This window comes from Schistocerca cancellata, chromosome 2, assembly GCF_023864275.1.
Source record: "Schistocerca cancellata isolate TAMUIC-IGC-003103 chromosome 2, iqSchCanc2.1, whole genome shotgun sequence".
In the NCBI taxonomy this organism is placed as follows: Eukaryota; Metazoa; Arthropoda; class Insecta; order Orthoptera; family Acrididae; genus Schistocerca; species Schistocerca cancellata.
The window spans coordinates 580,206,430-580,223,569 of NC_064627.1; the positions used below are offsets into that span (position 1 = coordinate 580,206,430).

Genomic DNA, 17,140 nt, shown 5'->3' on the forward strand with positions numbered 1-17,140 from the left:
TGGACAGATTCAAAAAACGTCATGGAATCCATCAGCTAACAATTACTGGAGAGAAGCTTTCTTCTGACCGTGATACAGTGAAGGAATACTTGAGTGAGTTTGAAAAAATGATAAGAGAGGGAAAGTATTCTCCCCAACAAATTTATAATGCTGATGAGACTGACCTTAATTTTAGGGCATTGCCAACAAAAATCCTGGCATCAAAGACAGAAGACCATGCTCCTGGTTTTAAAATGTGCAAAGATCGTGTGACTTTATTAGCGTGCAGCAACACTGTTGGTAATCACAAGCTGCCTTTAATGCTGATCGGCAAATCTGCTAGGCCCAGAGCTTTTAAAAACTGCAACATGGAGTCCCTGCCCATATATTATCGCAACCAGAAAAAAGCATGGATGGGTGGTAAGCTGTTCAAAGAATGGTTTCACGGCCAGTTTGTTCCCTCTGTTTGACATTTTTCTAAGGAAAGTCATTTTTCTCCCCATGCAGTCCTTTTGATTGATAACGCGCCAGCACTGAGGAATTATGTGATGGAGAAATTATGGCGAAGTTTTTGCCTCAGAATGTTACACCATTTCTACAGCTGATGCACCAGGGCATACTGAAAACATTAAAACTGATTTATAGAAAACAATTTTTAAGAATGCTGATCCAAGATGATAACATTCCTTGAGTGGAAAAAAATAAAAGACTAATGTGAAGGATGTTGTTTATTGGGCCCCTAAGGCATGGCAGAATATTTCAGAAAATACTCTGAGAAAATCGTGGAGAAAACTGTGGACATCTCTTGAATTTCAGAACAACCTAGTTTAAAATGAAGAGGAAAATCTACTACAAATGATACAGGCAATCCCTGGATCAGAAGAAGCTAGTGAAGGAGACATAGATGAGTGGATGGCAGCAGATGGGGTATGTGTGGAGAGCCTTACTGACACTGATTGAGTTGCTGCTATGACTCAAGACCAGGAAGAAGTGGACTGCTGTGATGGAAGTGAAAATGAGCCTGAAAGCGACAAAGGAGAGGCTGGTGCCATACAGTGATGCAGCAGAAGCCCTGGACCTCACGCTACGTTATTTGGGGCAACAGCCCACTGCTATACCTGCTGATTTGTGTCATATAACAGACTGTCTACATTATGCCAAAAAACAATGACTGTGTTTTTGTCATCTAAAATGTAGGGATAAAATGTCCACCGTATTTTGGCAAGTTTGACAGTTTTTCTTTCATTGTTATGAATTGTTTAAACTGAATGTTTTCTTGCTAATTTTTCTAATACATGTTTACTGTACTGTGTAAATTAAAATAGTGTATATGTACAGCAATTTAACGCCCAGTTTTCCATACTTAGACTAACATTTTTCATGTTTGGATTAACCGAACGTTCGGATTAGCGGGACTCTGCTGTACTTCCATACCCCACTTCTTTGCACACAGATTATTTCTGACTAGTCTCTTAAACTTCAGTCTACTCTTCATCATTACTAAATTGTGGTCCGAGTCTACAGCTGCTCCTTGCTACACCTTAGAAACAGACATCTTATTTTGGAATCTCTGTCTGACAATGATAGAATCCAACAAGAATCTTCCCATGTCTTCTGGCCTTTTCCGGGTAACTCCTCCTCTTGTGATTCTTGAAGAGAGTATTCACTGTTACCAACTGATATTTATTACAAAACTCTTTCATTTCCGCTACCAAGCCCATATTCTCCTATAACTGTTACTTCTGCTCCTTCCCCTACAACTGCATTCGAATCCCCCAAGACTATTAGATTTTCATCTTGTTTTATGTAGCGAATTACTTGTCCAGTATCCTCATATATTCTCTCTGTCTTGTCATCCTCTGTTTCTGACGTTAGCTTGTATATCTGAACTGTTGTTGTTGGTATTGGTTTGCCGTCGATTCTAATGAGAACAAACCTATCACTGAAATGTTCACAGTAATTCACTCTCTTCTCTGCCTTCCTGTTCATAATGATTCCCACTCCTGTTATATCATCTTCTGCTGCTGTTTATATCAACCTACACATGACTGACCAGAAATCCTTGTCTTCTTTCCATTTCACTTCACAGACTCTTCGCTATATTTAGATTGAGACTTAGCATTTCCCTTTTCAGATTTTCTAGTTTTTCTACCACATTCAGACTTCTGACATTCTATGTGCCAATTCGTAGAATGTTTTTGTTGGTTATGAAGTCATTTTCTCTTCCCTGGGAGCCCGCTTCTAGAGATCCGAATGGGAGACTAGCCTGGAATATTTTGCCAATGGAGAGATTATCACAACATGTTTTCAATTCCAGGTCACATATTCTGGGATACTCATTGTGTCTTCAATGCAGTAGTGTCTGTTGCCTTCTGCATCCTCATGCCATGGATCATTGCTGATTTTTCTACCTTTTAGGGGCGGTTTCCCACCCCAACAGCAAGGAAATGCCGTGAACCTCTGTCCACTCCTCTGTCCTCTTTGACAAGGCTATTGGCAGAACAGGGTGACTTCTTATGCCAGAAGTCTCTGACCACCATTGGTGATGATTTTTATTCAAAATTTAAGCAGTCACGAGTTATGACACCAGGATCAAGGATATTTTGATTACTAGTCAAAGATGCCACCCATAGTCCATGGGTGTTTCTATATGATCTGGCTGAACTATGTTAGTGTTATTCTTAAAACTATATTTATATCCTGCAAATTAACAATCTGCTATTGTAGAACTGGTTCAAAATATTTAATTGGAAAATAATTTGCTAAAACTGCAGTTAGTAATTCCTACCCTCCACTTTTCACACATTACAATAGTAGAAATTCTTTTACAGAATAAAAGGTGTTGTCAAGGAGAAATTTTTTTGGTTTATTTTCAAATTTTAGTATGCTGTGTGCCAGACATCACTGCGCAAGTGATTGAGAATTGTAGTTGCAGCATTGTGCACCCCATTTTGTGCTAAAGATGTTCTTAATGTGGTATATATTCCCTGGTTCATACATCAAGGTTCGCTTTGAGCTTCAATGAATTATTTACAACGAACTTCATGAGGGGCTAAATATACTGTGAAGCAGTAGCCAGAACACCTAACTACTTAAAAAGACTTCTACAAGGTGATCGTGGACGAGCGCCACATATTAGTCTTAGTTTTTGAACAATGAAAACTTCCTTTTCAAAAAATGAGTTACACCAAAACATTTTCTATATGGTGTTATATTGAATGAAAATATACAAAATGTCAACTTACTGATTTGTCTCTCCCCAATATTTGCAATGATTATAAGTGCAGATGTGGCTGAACAAAGTTGATTTACAAATTCGAAAATGTACTTTTTCCTGTTGAAAGAATCATCAGTATTGACACCTAAGAATTTTGAAGTTTTCACCCCATTTTTTTATTTCTTCACCATGTGTTACAGTTATTATTCATGTCATATCTTCTTAAAATTGAGAATGAGATCATTTGCAGAAAATCAGGCAAAAATACTTTTAATACCATTGTCTACCATTCTTCTGTTGGTGCATGTATGCTTGGATGGATTACAACCCTAGTGTCATTCAAAAGAAGAACTGGTTGTGCTTTTTGTGCACAAGATGTTAAATTATTTACAAATATGAACAACAATAGTAGACCTAAGACTGAGTCTTGGGAACCCCATACATGAATTCTCCCGTCGGAAGAATCTCACCTGATTATATTGGTTGAATTACCAAGTACAACTTTCTGCATTCTTTTGGTTAGATATGACATAATCCATTATTGGCTACCCCATCAATTCCATAATACCTTAGTTTATCTAGGAGAATATTGTGATTCACACAATTAACTGTTTTCGATTGGCTACAGAAAATCCCAACCACTGCTATTTTGTTGATTAATGAACATGAAAATACCATTCTCAGTACAGCAACTCTACTGAAATTCAAACTGTGATTTACTGAGGACGTTATTATTACTCAGGTGAGATACTTCTCTAGAACACATAAGCTTCTCAAAAATTTTGTAAAATGATGTCAGTTGTGAAACAGGTTGGAAGTTATTGATCTATCCTATCACCTTTCGTATTTAGTGGTTTACAAGGACATATTTTAATCTCTCTGGAAAAAACAGCTTGAGTTAGTGATGCACTACATATTTCAGATAATGCAGTGCATATTATATGGCAACATATGGTTCATACTCTATTGGAAACACCATCAAAACCAGATGAGCTTTTATTTATGAGGGAATATATAATTTTCTTACTTTCAGAAGAAGAAGTTGGTGATACATTGATATGATTGATTTTTATATGCTGTGTTTTCAAAATGCTGCTGTGATTTTTTCATTGAACTGTTTGTGCCTATATTTTCTGTTACGTTTAGGAAATGATCACGTAACTTTGGACTGATCTTTCTTAGCCCTTCCACACAATTCAGTAGTGATGTTATCTTCTTCTGTTACTGGTTGACCTGTCTCTCAGTTCACTACATTCCATATAGCCTTAAGTTATCAGAATTACCGATTTCTGACATACTGTGGATGTTCCTTCATTAACAAAAAAACATCACTCGGGGAACATGTCCTCAGTATTTTCCCAAATGTATTCAGAAGTTGCAATAAGCCGGTATCAGAGCCATCCTTTGTCTGTTTTTTCCCTCTTCCTTCATTCTCTGTGTCTTCACCTTGCTCCACTTTGGGATTTGTGGTCTCTCTCTGTTTATTCTTCACACTTTGTGCTCCTGAAGGCCAGACCATGCATTTGATGCATTCAGGTGACTGACTAACGTGTAATTCCTAGGCCTGGGTAGACAGGTAGGGTTTGCACATGCCACTGGTACTGGTCAGGCACAGGGAAGGGTGACTGCCTAAGCTGTTACCTTCCCAGTTGCCAATTGGTCCCTCTGTCTGGAGTTTCTGGAGATGAGACCTGTTGTGTGTAGAATCACCTAAGACAGCTGGAAGGAGCGCACCATCAGAGATGCTAGAAATCATGGACGATTTTTTTGCAATGAGCTAGTTATCTTCATCTCGGTTAACGTCAAATAACTTTATGTGGAATGAGGCTAAAGATTCAATTACTCTCCCAACTGCATCTCGGTTCCTCATGGTGTCACATACTGAAGGAGGTCATTTAATCCGTTAATAATTGAGAAAGCTTTTGTTGCAATTGCAGGCTCTGTGAAGTCCTGCTCTCACTTACATAATGGGACTTTGATTCAGGAAACCAACTGTGCTTTTCAAGCACAACTGCTCACAGATATCATGTTCATGTGAAGACCCATCACACACTGAATTCTTTGCGTGGTGTTATTTACACTAAATTGCTTGATAATGAGACTGAGGGGGAAATCCAATGTTATCTATCTGATCAGGGTTTCACTGTGGTCCATTGGGTAATGAAGGAGGTTGATGCATACTTACTGCCTACACGCACTCTTTTTTTAACATCTGAGTAGTGCTCCCATTGAAGATTAAGGCAAGCTATGATGTCATCACGGTCTGATTGTGCATTCCAAAACCGATGCATTGCTAATAGTGTCAGCATTATAACCACATTCGCATGACCTGTCAAAACATGGCCAAATGTGTTACTTGCGGTAGAAATGCTCACAAGGGCAATTGCCAGCCTCCTCCTCCTCCACACTGTATCAATTATAAGGGTGACCATGTCACGTCGTACCACAAGTGTCCCATGCGTCTCGATGAACGGGTCATTCAGCAGATCCAGATGAAGGAAAATGTTCCCTACCCTGCTATTCTCAGGTTGTTGGCTAGTCAAAAGCCCTGCATTTTACTATCTGGCACTTATAGTATCATTCTTGCTACACCTTAATCCACGAAGGACATGGCTATGCTGACTAGCAACCTCCAATTCAGGACTATAATTGCGACATCACACAGTATCATGATCACATTCCCAGCTCCTTCTCCTATAGCTGTACAACAAGTCACCAAACCTTCATCTCCAGTGGCAAAATCAGCTGCTACACAACTGGCAGGACAAAAAGAACTCTCCTGCAAAGACTTTTTATGTCCCTCCAGCCAACAAACATCTGCATCTTTGTCTGCCAACCATAAACGTTCTAAAAAAAATCGAACAAAGGCAAATGTTCTTCTACTTTCCTGATCTGGAGATCCTCTTTAAGGGTGTCGCAGCATGACAGTCAACTGGCCATCTTCCATTTTGTCAGCACCCACTGCCTGCTGTTTTTCTGCCCTGGAGTCTGCAGGCTGACCCAGGCAGAATGCTGATACCTCCATAGATTTCATGGAACAGGATTTTCCACCCTCTGCACCCTGTACAAGAGTCTTTATTGACTTCCCTTTGTTTGTGCCCTTCCAACTATTCCGTGTTATGACTCTTCTCCAGTGAACATTCATGGCATTAGATCCAACCAGGAGGAATTAAGGTTGCTCTTGGGATCATAACATCCACTTGTTTTCTGCCTCCAATGAAATTATGCCCTTGTGACAACTTTGACCTCTCGCAATCCTTCTGGTATGCTTTGACTTCCCCCCCACAAAACGCATTCCATCTCATGGGGGAGTCATGCTGCTTATTTGGTTTGGCATTCATAGCCAAACCATCTCCTTGAACATCCAGCTGCAAGCTGTTGCAGTCAACATTTTCCTTCCTCCTTTCACCATTTGTAACATTACATCATTCCGTAATTTGCTGTCACCAGGGCAGACCTACTCCAGCTTATTGGTCACTCCCTCACCCCTTTTTGCTGCTCAATGACTTTAATGCCCATGATCCGCTTTGGGGCTCTTTGAGAACCTGTCTGAGAAGTTCGCTTGTTGCTGGCTTTCTCAATCAACTCAATCTCATCTGTCTTAACACTGGAGCAGGCACATCTCTATGCAGAAGCTGCCAAACTACCACTTTCATACTGGCATGATGACCTCCTCAGTGGATAAGGATGCCATTTGTCTTCCATTCCCAGCCACCCATCCTATGCCACGTTTTCCGATAACTCCCTTGACTGCCGGTATGGGTGTGCCCATCATCTCTGCTCTCCCAAATCTTGCTTTTGGCTGCCACTCTGGTTGCTTAACTTCATGCACCCTGCCACATTCCTAACCTTCGCTTCGTGTGGCAGTCCATGTTCATCTTGAATTTCATTCACTTCCGAAGGACACTACTCCGGATTCAATCTATTAATGTAAGTTTCTTGACCTTCGCACACAACTTAGAGCCATCAGTGTACACAAGGGTCCTACCGCTACGATTGACCACGTTGTAGGGTGTGCCTTCGTCATTGGCACTGGTTGTTTTTTTGGTGTCAGCTTCCAGAACACTGCTCGATTTTTACAGCAGAGCTCTTTGTCCTATATCAGGCCACCCCGTACACCCAATGACAAAGGCTTTTTAATTGTCATTTTCTCCAATTCTCTCAGTGTCCTTCAGAGCCTCTGTGTGCTGGCACACAGTCCATTCCTTAGTAGAACAGGTCCAAGAAAGGTTCCACTTGTTGACTATAGCAGGAGCCACTGTGCTGTTCATGTGGGTTCCTGGTCACATTGGTCTGGTAAGAAATGACACTGCTGCCAAGGCTGCAGTCCTCCTACCTCAGCCTGCTAGCTCTTCAATTCCTTCGGGTGATCTCCAAGTTGCCGGCCGTCTGCGGGACGGTGTCACTTTGACATCACCATTGGTCTTGCCTTCACGGGAACAAGCTCAGAGAAATTAAACCTCTCCCAATGGCTTGGCCAATCTCTTCTTGGCCCTCTAGTCATGAGAAGATAATTTTAGCTATGTTGTGTATTGGACACTGTATTTTTAACCATGGCTGTTTGTTATGTGGCAGTTCCCCACCACTTTGTGCTCATTATCACCAACCTTCCACAGTTCATCATTTTCTGACCCACTGCCCTTTTTTTTTAAGTCTGATGTTTGAGTGTATGTTTGTCATATGACTTAGCGAATGACACATGGGCTGTCAATCACATTTTACTTTTGATCCATCATTGCAATATGGCAAATGACATTTAATCTTTGGTTAGGGACTTCTGATGTCTCTGCTGTGTATTTTGTGGACCTTTCTCCAAGGGGAAGTCTTTATTTTTAGCTCTTTTTCCTTCCATCGATTGGGCTTGTCATAACCTAAGAACACCAAGAAGTTAAAAGTGACTATATGCCAAGGACATCTCAGCTAAGTACAAAGCCCTAAATTCTGTTGTCATTTGTCTGCTACCTAACGTCTTAACATCTCCCCTTCCCCTTGACTCCTTTTTGTTTCAGTATATAGTTTAGTTTATGTAACATTACTTTTTCACTTGTGCTTAAGATTTTGTAGTGTGTTAAGTTATGCTCATGTACTACAGGTGGCATTCTGGAGACAGCTGCAAACCCATTGAATCCTATGTCCACGAATGGCTTGATTTGGGTGTTCAGTATATAGGAGGCTGCTGCAGAACATATCCCGCAGATATTAGTAAAATCCGTGATACTGTTGAGTCATGGACACGTGATCATGTTAGTGGTAAAAATAAAAAAGAATTATAAAAATTCGCCTGTTCCAGAGACAGTATGATAAAACTCATCTATTTAGTGCTATATATTATTACTCTTGTTGTTAATACCAATATTACAGTTAAAGAAGCATTAAATTTGCTATAGCTTTTATGAATTTTGCAGTTACTTAATTTCTTTCTTTCTTTGCTTGATGGGAACTATGTTCCTTTAAAGTGAGTTTGTTTTGTATTTGTAAAATACAAATCTGCTAATAGAAACTAAACTAAATTCTTCTACCGACATTCTGCAGGCAGGGAAGAAATTAACTTATGTGAATAGGTATTTAATGGATGTCACTGTGTGTGTCACATCTATGAGCTACAAGTGAGTATTACCTTCCCATAATTTTGCATATTGCTTACATCTTATAATTTCATTATTTTAATGAAAACAAAAACTAAGTTACTTTTCTGAGATGAGGATACAGGTACTGGAGAAGAAATCTTGGTGACACAAATCAAACAAGTAAGAAGACTGATTAACAAGAAGAAAATAAAGGAAGAGTAAATAGACTATTCGATTTCCCCATAACAGGGCGTCCACATGGAAACCTAAATCTGGATGAGGATTTGAACCACCAACTGCATGTCCAGTATCTTACCACTGCGCCATATGTTTACGTCATATGTAATGTTGTTTCTTTTATACGTGAGAAATTCGAGTTCTGAAACTGATGAAACATAGAGCACCCTCACAACACAGAAATCAAATGACAACCAATGTAGTGGAATCAGTTGCATCAGTTTAAAAGTATAGAAAAGGCATTTTTATTTTAAACTAAACTATTGCAATTTATATGCAGCTGCTACACCACAAGCAGCTTTCAGATGTTAAGTCCCATAGTGCTCAGAGCCAGCAGCTTTCAGTAGAATCAGTCTGGTACTTGAAGGAAGTCCAGTACAAAAGTGATTAAAGTTTTTATCTTTGAAGCAGGGGAATAACCTCACTACATTTATTCAGTTTTATTCAGCAAAGGTCCACAATGAATGGCCACTATTACTGAAATGTTCTGGATAATCTACAACTAGCCCTGCAAGAGGAATTAAAAAAAAGTTTTTGAAATGTATTGTTTCTTTTTGCGTTGGATAAGGGTTTTTTACCCAAACTGAATTAATTACATTTCAGAAGAAATTATTGAGCTGCCACATTTGTAGTTAAGGCATAAAGGTAAATAATTTTGCACCACAGTTGGGCACAATAACTTAGTTGAAGCCTAAATGGTATTTTGTATGACATAATTTAAACTTACTGTACCAATGGGAGGGACATTTTACTAAGCCTTATATGTAGTGTCACATGAGCTCCTCCAGTATACGAATTGAAAGTTCTTTTAATTGTTGACAAAAATGAAATTGCAAGTAGTTACGATGTTTTCTGTAACAAATAAGCTACAAATGCTAACATTGCACATACAGAATTTCAGAATGGCAATGCTTACAAACAAACTCTTAGTCTCTCTTTTTATAGACTTGTTTATTGAAAATGATAATACAAAATACAAATCACTGGGTATTCATTCATAAAAATTTGCACACACAAACACAAACTGCATATCTCTGCATGTAGTCCATTAAGTAAGAAAAAATCAGCTTTCTTCCCACTTCAAACCAGCAGACAGCAAGTTGGAACATACTAATTTTTGAAAGGTAGCCCTAGCTTTGGATTCCTCTTCAAGTCTTGCCGAAATTCTAGCAATATCAGCCTGGAGATCTTTCACCTGATCTTTAAGGGCGTAAACAGTGTCAACCAAGCTCCTGCAAATATAAGTAATGTAATGATAGATTTTTTTTTTAATTGTAACAATGAACTGCAGAGCATTTAAAGCTACAAATTACAAACTCAAGGCATTTGTAAGTACAAATACACATGAAAGCCACAATTCAATAACATGATACATCTCTACTGAAGCTGTCTGTATAAGTCATTTTGTTTTACTAAGCACTTAATAGTTGCTTTTGATCGTAAAAGACTCTGTGTTATTGTTGTCTTCAGTCCTGAGACTGAGAGACGAATACACTAAGCAGATTCAGAAGGATGTAGGTTGCAATCAAACCAGTCTCCCTCTACGATTTTCCCTCCACGGTGTCCTCCAATGCTAAATTTGTGATCCCTTGATGCCTCAGAACATGTCCTACCAACTGGTCCCTTCTTCTTGTCAAGTCGTGCCACAAACTCCTCTTCTCCCCAATTCTATTCAAAACCTCCTCATTAGTTATGTGATCTACCCACCTAATCTTCAGCATTCTTCTGTAACACCACATTTCGAAAGGTTCTATTCTCTTCTTGTCCAAACTATTTATCGTTCATGTTTCACTTCCATACATGGCTACACTCCATAAAAATACTTTCAGAAACGACTTCCTGACACTTAAATCTATACTGGATGTTAACAAATTTCTCTTCTTCAGAAACGCTTTCCTTGCCATTGCCAGTCTACATTTTATATCCTCTCTACTTTGACCATCATCAGTTATTTTGCTCCCCAAATAGCAAAACTCCTTTACTACTTTAAGTGTCTCATTTCCTAATCTAATTCCCTCAGCATCACCCGACTTAATTCGACTATATTCCATTATCCTCATTTTGCTTTTGTTGATGTTCATCTTATACCCTCCTTTCAAGACACTGTTCATTCCGTTCAACTGCTCTTCCAAGACCTTTGCTGTCTCTGACAGAATTACAATGTCATTGGTGAACCTCAAAGTTTTTATTTCTTCTCCATGGACTTTAATACCTACTCCTATTTTTCTTTTGTTTCCTTTACTGCTTGTTCAATATACAGATTGAATAACATTGGGGAGAGGCTACAACCCTGTCTCACTCCCTTCCCAACCGCTGCTTTCCTTTCATGCCCCTCGACTCTTATAACTGCCATCTGGTTTCTGTAAAAATTGTAAATAGCCTTTCACTCCCTGTATTTTACCCCTGCCACCTTTTAGAATTTGAAAGAGAGTATTCCAGTCAACATTGTCAAAAGCTTTCTCTATCTTCGCCGAGGTCGGCTTCTACCAGTTTTTCCATCCGTCTGTAAAGAATTCGTGTTAGTATTTTGCAGCTGTGGCATATTAAACTGATAGTTCGGTAACAGGGTGTATACGTGGACAAGGAAAAAAAATTCCCGGATTTTTCCCGGATTTCCCGGTTAAAAATACACTTTCTCCCGGATGAAAACACACTTTTTCCGTGCTATTAAGTGACAGGTTTTTTTTTTTTTTTATTTTTTGCATCAATAAGTACGCTGTATATTTTCGTATCACGAAAGTATAAATTCGAATCCCACCAAACACCGCATGTTACTTTCCGAACCATGTAATCGAGATTACGATACGCTTTTGTAAGCGAGTCATTGCTCATGTCACGTGATCCCGCCAGCCGATGACAGCGGATATTCAGAGCGTAGGACACGTGATGTAGTCCGCTAATAGCAATATCACTGTTAAGTAGCGCGGATACACAAACAGGAAAAGTTAATGTTTTAAATTAATATACTTAGTGTTGCTACAAGAAAAGCAAAGCTTTCACGTACAACATTGGTCTCTAAGGTTAATAAGCTGCAACAGAAGCTAAGCTTTCACATATAATGTTGATTTTTCTTGTCCGTGTTACACTTTAAGATACATCACACAAATGTGCCAGTAAAATTTTTAGCCGAGTCCAGTGACTTGTTCTCAAAGTTTTCCACAAGTAAATTAGCTACCGCAGAGGAGCGAGAGCTTCCCGTAGCACTACATCAATTTACTCATAATAACGACACGATTGTCTGATCTGGGCTCTAAATACTTCTAATCGCTCGTCATCAAACGCTCTGTGATTTAAGGAATTCATCGCACATTCTCACACATAGTTCCACTTGCGAAAGAGTAAATTTGCTTTGAAAGTAACGTTTTTCAAACAGCCATTCGCAATATTTTCCCGTGACCTGTTAGAAATAGGTTCGTTTCAGCAGTCGTCAGAGAGCGCTAGGTAAGAGGCGCCACCGCGCTTTGGCAGCTACGATGACGCAGGAAGCCCGTATGTTCGTATGTGTAAAACATTAAAAGATCTTACGTTATGTCATAAAAGAAAAGAGGCCGAAATATCGGTGTCTAATGCTGCGTAAGTTGTTAATACAAATACTACCCATGACTGGTGTGGTGTCTCAAATCTGATTACGTTTATTTTGTCGCTGTCTGCTAGATAAAACAAAACAGATCTTTCTAACACTGCGGAAATTGTAACACATACCAAATAAACGAGACTGTTTTTGCACAAATGGTCATTTTTATAACACGACAGAATATAATTCACGAAGACCAACATAAAATGCCTATTAGGCCTACTACAAGCAAATAGTTTAATGTTAGAAAATAGTTTCACATTTCATTCATACGCCCCAGTTTCTCGAGCATGAAGCGTGAGATCGAAAAGTAGTAGTACGAGATTTTTACTTAAATTTGGAATCGTCATATTCTTCCCTAATTGGTGTGATGTCCCCGTTCCTCATCCTAACAAACAATCTTGTTATGACTAACTCTGGAACTATTCCTGCCTTTGTCAAAATTTTGTCGCTGGTTAACTTCACTAACCCTGCCAGAATCACCGGTTTAGTTATCCCTGATTATTCTCCGGTTAGGCGTTATGATGTTCGTACAAACCACTTTCCGCCCTACTTCCAGAATAGAAGTTAATCGGCTGCTAGAAGGGGGCTGTACACCTGGCCCTTACAAGTGGAGCGATCTGGCCAAAAATTTTCTGACAAAATTTCATTTTCTTGGATACACCGAGAAGATAATACGTAATCTTTCTTACCTGTTATTCCTGTTAGTCGTTTATTTCCACTCTGGTAGTCTGACTCTATGGATTTCGCTAGTAATTATAGCACAGCTGATCATTCCAAGCCCAATCAACCACGTAATCAGACAGCGGCTGGCGTTCACTCGTTCGGCTTTACTCTGCTCAGCTCGTATAACCCGGTCCCCTTTTGCTTGCAGGAAAGTTTATTTCTAGATGCGACGACGATTCCCCTGACAGACATCACGTACACTAGGCACGCATTCAAAATTTAACTTATGATTCATTCAGAAATCAACTTACAGAGTGCGTTCAAAAACCAAGAGGGATGCGTTTCAAAATCATGAGTAATCGGTAGACCAACGTGCGCTGGATGCTAGGCTCTTTGTGAAACATGATTTTTTTCTTCTCAAGAATATGAATTTGGCGCCCCCTCCACCCCCGTAATTGTCATTCGGGTCAGATACATCGGTTTGCCCCGCCACTCAACTGCGCATGCGCATGAGCCCGCTCGTAACTCCTATAACGAATCTAGTTAAACCGTTGTGACGTCACTCATCGGAGACATTTTGCTGTTATAAAGCATTGCATAGTCTTCCTAACACCTTTGACACATTTTGTTGTTGGCAAACGTTTGTATGAGCATTGTGTTTTGTTGTTGTATATGGCACATTTCCTTTGCAATTTATGTTTTATTTTCATATTTTTTTCTCGTTCACGTTTTATTGTTGTAGTATTATTCTGCAGTAGCGGGATAGAGTAATATCCTTTGTTAGAGCATCGATTCTTACCAGTCAATATTGCAAAAATTTAACTGAAACCTAAAATAATGAAGCATTCCCGGAATTCTAAAAAATTCCCGGGTTTTTCCCGGTTTTCTCCCGGATGAAAAAATTCCCGGGTTTTTCCCGGATCTCCCGGTTGTCCCGGGTCGTATACACCCTGGGTAATTTTCACATCTGTCAACACCTGCTTTCTTTGGGATTGGAATTATTATATTCTTCTTGAAGTCTGAGAGTATTTCGCCTGTCTCATACATCTTGCTCAGCAGATGGTAGATTTTTGTCAGGACTGGCCATCAGTAGTTCCAATGGAATGTTGTCTACTCCCGGAGCCATCAGTAGTTCCAATGGAATGTTGTCTACTCCCGGAGCCTTGTTTCGACTCAGGTCTTTCAGTGCTCTGTCAAACTCTTCACGCAGCATGATATCTCTCATTTCCATAATATTGTCCTCAAGTACATCACCCTTGTATAGACCCTCTATATACTCCTTCCACCAATCTGCTTTCCCTTCTTTGCTTAGAACTGGGTTTCCATCTGAGCTCTTGATATTCATACAAGTGGCTCTCTTTTCTCCAAAGGTCTCTTTAATTTTCCTGTGGGCAGTATCTATCTTACCCCTAGTGAGATAAGACTCTACATCCTTACATTTGTCCTCTATCCATCCCTGCTTAGCCTTTTTGCACTTCCTGTCAATCTCATTTTTGAGACATTTGTATTCCCTTTTGCCTGCTTCATTTACTGCGTTTTTATATTTTCTCCTTTCATCAATTAAATTCAATATTTCTTCCGTTACCCAAGGATTTCTACTAGCCCTCGTCTTTTTACCTACTTGATGCTCTGCTGCCTTCACTACTTCATCCCTCAGAGCTACCCATTCTTCTTCTACTGTATTTCTTTCCCCCATTCCTGTCAATTGTTCCCTTATGCTCTCCCTGAAATTCTGTACAACCTCTGGTTCTTTCAGTTTATCCAGGTCCCATCTCCTTAAATTCCCACCTTTTTGCAGTTTCTTCAGGTTTAATCTACAGTTCATAACCAATAGATTGTGGTCAGAGTCCACATCTGCCCCTGGAAATGTCTTACAATTTAAAACCTGGTTCCTAAATCTCTGTCTTACCATTATATAATCTATCTGATACCTTCTAGTATCTCCAGGGTTCTTCCATGTATACAACCTTCTTTTATGATTCTTGAACCAAGTGTTAGCTATGATTAAGTTATGCTCTGTGCAAAATTCTGCCAGACGGCTTCCTCTTTCATTTCTCTCCCCAAATCCATATTCACCCACTATGTTTCCTTCTCTCCCTTTTCCTACTGACGAATTCCAGTCACCCATGACTATTAAATTTTCGTCTCCCTTCACTACCTGAATAATTTCTTCATCATCTGAAAAGACTCTGTACTTAAGCATATTGCAAATACTCATAATTATTCATTTGAAGTATAAAATATAATGAATGAAATACAATACTGCAATAATAATCTTACTAATACGGATAACAAACGTGTCCTAACAAGAGTTTTTGAAAAAAATGATTCTAATAATTTGTCTAAGCTTTCCTTTTCATACAGTTTTATTGCCAGTTTTAATTTATGGTGGTGAGACATGTACTTTTAATGTAAAAAAACATTCTAAAACTTTTGTAATGGTAAGTGAGCATAGAAGACTTGCACACTGAGACTTACCAGAAGAGATAGGAAAACAAACAAATGGTTCAGGGGACAGTGTTAAATGGAATACTTAATTATTACTTTAATGAAAACATGATGGAGGCAAGTTAAATGGGTAGCCAAGTGAATGGATGGTAGATGAACCAAACAAATTCTTTGTTGGCTTTCAAGAGACTGGAATAGATGGAGACTAATGGAAGGTGGGTACAGGACATTAGAAAACATGCTGTAGCTACATGGATGTGTATAGTTGAAGATCATAACACACGACAAAGTTTTGAGAAGATCTTTACCCTGAAGAGAGTGCCAAGTGGCAGATGATGCTGATTTACAATAATGCATGTGAATCGTATAGGCCTTTACCAAAATACAGTTTCCATTAAAGGCCAGTACAGACGGAGAAGCCAAGTTCTTGGTTTGCTTAGCAATTCCTGAAACTTTCTGCACACCAGATGTATCTAATACAAGGCACAAAAACTAGGAGAACACCATATATGAAAGCACTGTTTTAACGACTTCAGGTTTGAAATTATATACATCTCAACTTTTGTATCAATATGTTTAAGACAGTAAGTAGTCATAATATTATCTAATAAATAATTTATCTGTCTGTTTCTAAGATAAATGTGTGTAAGAACTTATGTGTTATTTTGCTGGAACAACATATTCCATTTATGAAAAACAAAGTTTCACAGGCAATGTATGTTCCCCTCTGAAGATTGGCTTGATCCTAAAACTAATTGTAAGCACAAAAGTCATCAAAAACACTAAAAAGTGGCAGGCCCCGCCTATTTTCTCGCTGTAATATTTCTATAGGAACCCTCAAACTAATATGCATAAAATCCTATCTAAAGGAATTCATGGAGATAAGGACTTTTGTGCAGTCAGCAAATTCCCAATATAGATTAATTAGTTAGGAGAACTGTGGATTATGGAAAGAAATTCAGTGTTCATTTTCAGGCTTTATCACTTCATTCTAGTTTAAACAAATTTAGAGCTCTAACTGTGAAGAATAACTCAAGTACATTTAATAGCAATATAATGTGAAAGTATGTAGCCCCCAAACAATGTTTATACTACATAATAATCTTCTGTTTCTCTTTGCCTTCCTTATTTGGCTTCTCCTCTTTTACTACTGATAATTTTCCACTTTTATGAAAATATATAAAAGATGCACTTCTCGGGTTTTGCCGCTTGATCATATTGCATAAGTCATACAATATTTTATCAGTGCAACTGCTTGACATCTTCAGGTGGTGATAGTTGCTGCTGTCACTGACGCACGGCACGACTGTTGATAATCGCACAGGGCGTCCAAATTTATCAGGCTGGGAGCAGGCACAGCGCTTGCACAGACAATGCTTACAGTTGGAGTTAGTGGCTATGATGGGAGCCGCAGAAAGGCCTTCTGCACATGCACTGGGGCAATGACTGTAC

At 39.1% G+C, this 17,140-nt stretch overlaps 2 protein-coding genes across 9 annotated transcripts in view; one reads left to right on the forward strand and one right to left on the reverse strand.

Moving 5' to 3' along the window:
* Nucleotides 1–8,589, forward strand: part of LOC126146981 (uncharacterized) — a 148,478-nt gene extending 139,889 nt beyond the window's left edge. For 6 of the 8 annotated variants that reach the window (XM_049915660.1, XM_049915659.1, XM_049915657.1 and 3 more), the window contains one exon: nucleotides 8,289–8,589. In XM_049915660.1, the coding sequence (XP_049771617.1) occupies nucleotides 8,289–8,469 (181 nt within the window). In that variant the 3' untranslated portion in view covers nucleotides 8,470–8,589. The remainder of the gene's footprint in view (nucleotides 1–8,288) is intronic. The other 2 variants (XM_049915664.1, XM_049915663.1) reach the window with 2 other exon arrangements.
* Nucleotides 8,590–9,932: 1,343 nt separating this feature from the next.
* Nucleotides 9,933–17,140, reverse strand: part of LOC126162189 (rho guanine nucleotide exchange factor 7) — a gene marked incomplete in the record, with an annotated part of 149,487 nt that continues 142,279 nt past the window's right edge. The window contains 1 exon segment of the mRNA XM_049918516.1: nucleotides 9,933–10,232. Within this exon segment, the coding sequence (XP_049774473.1) occupies nucleotides 10,064–10,232 (169 nt within the window).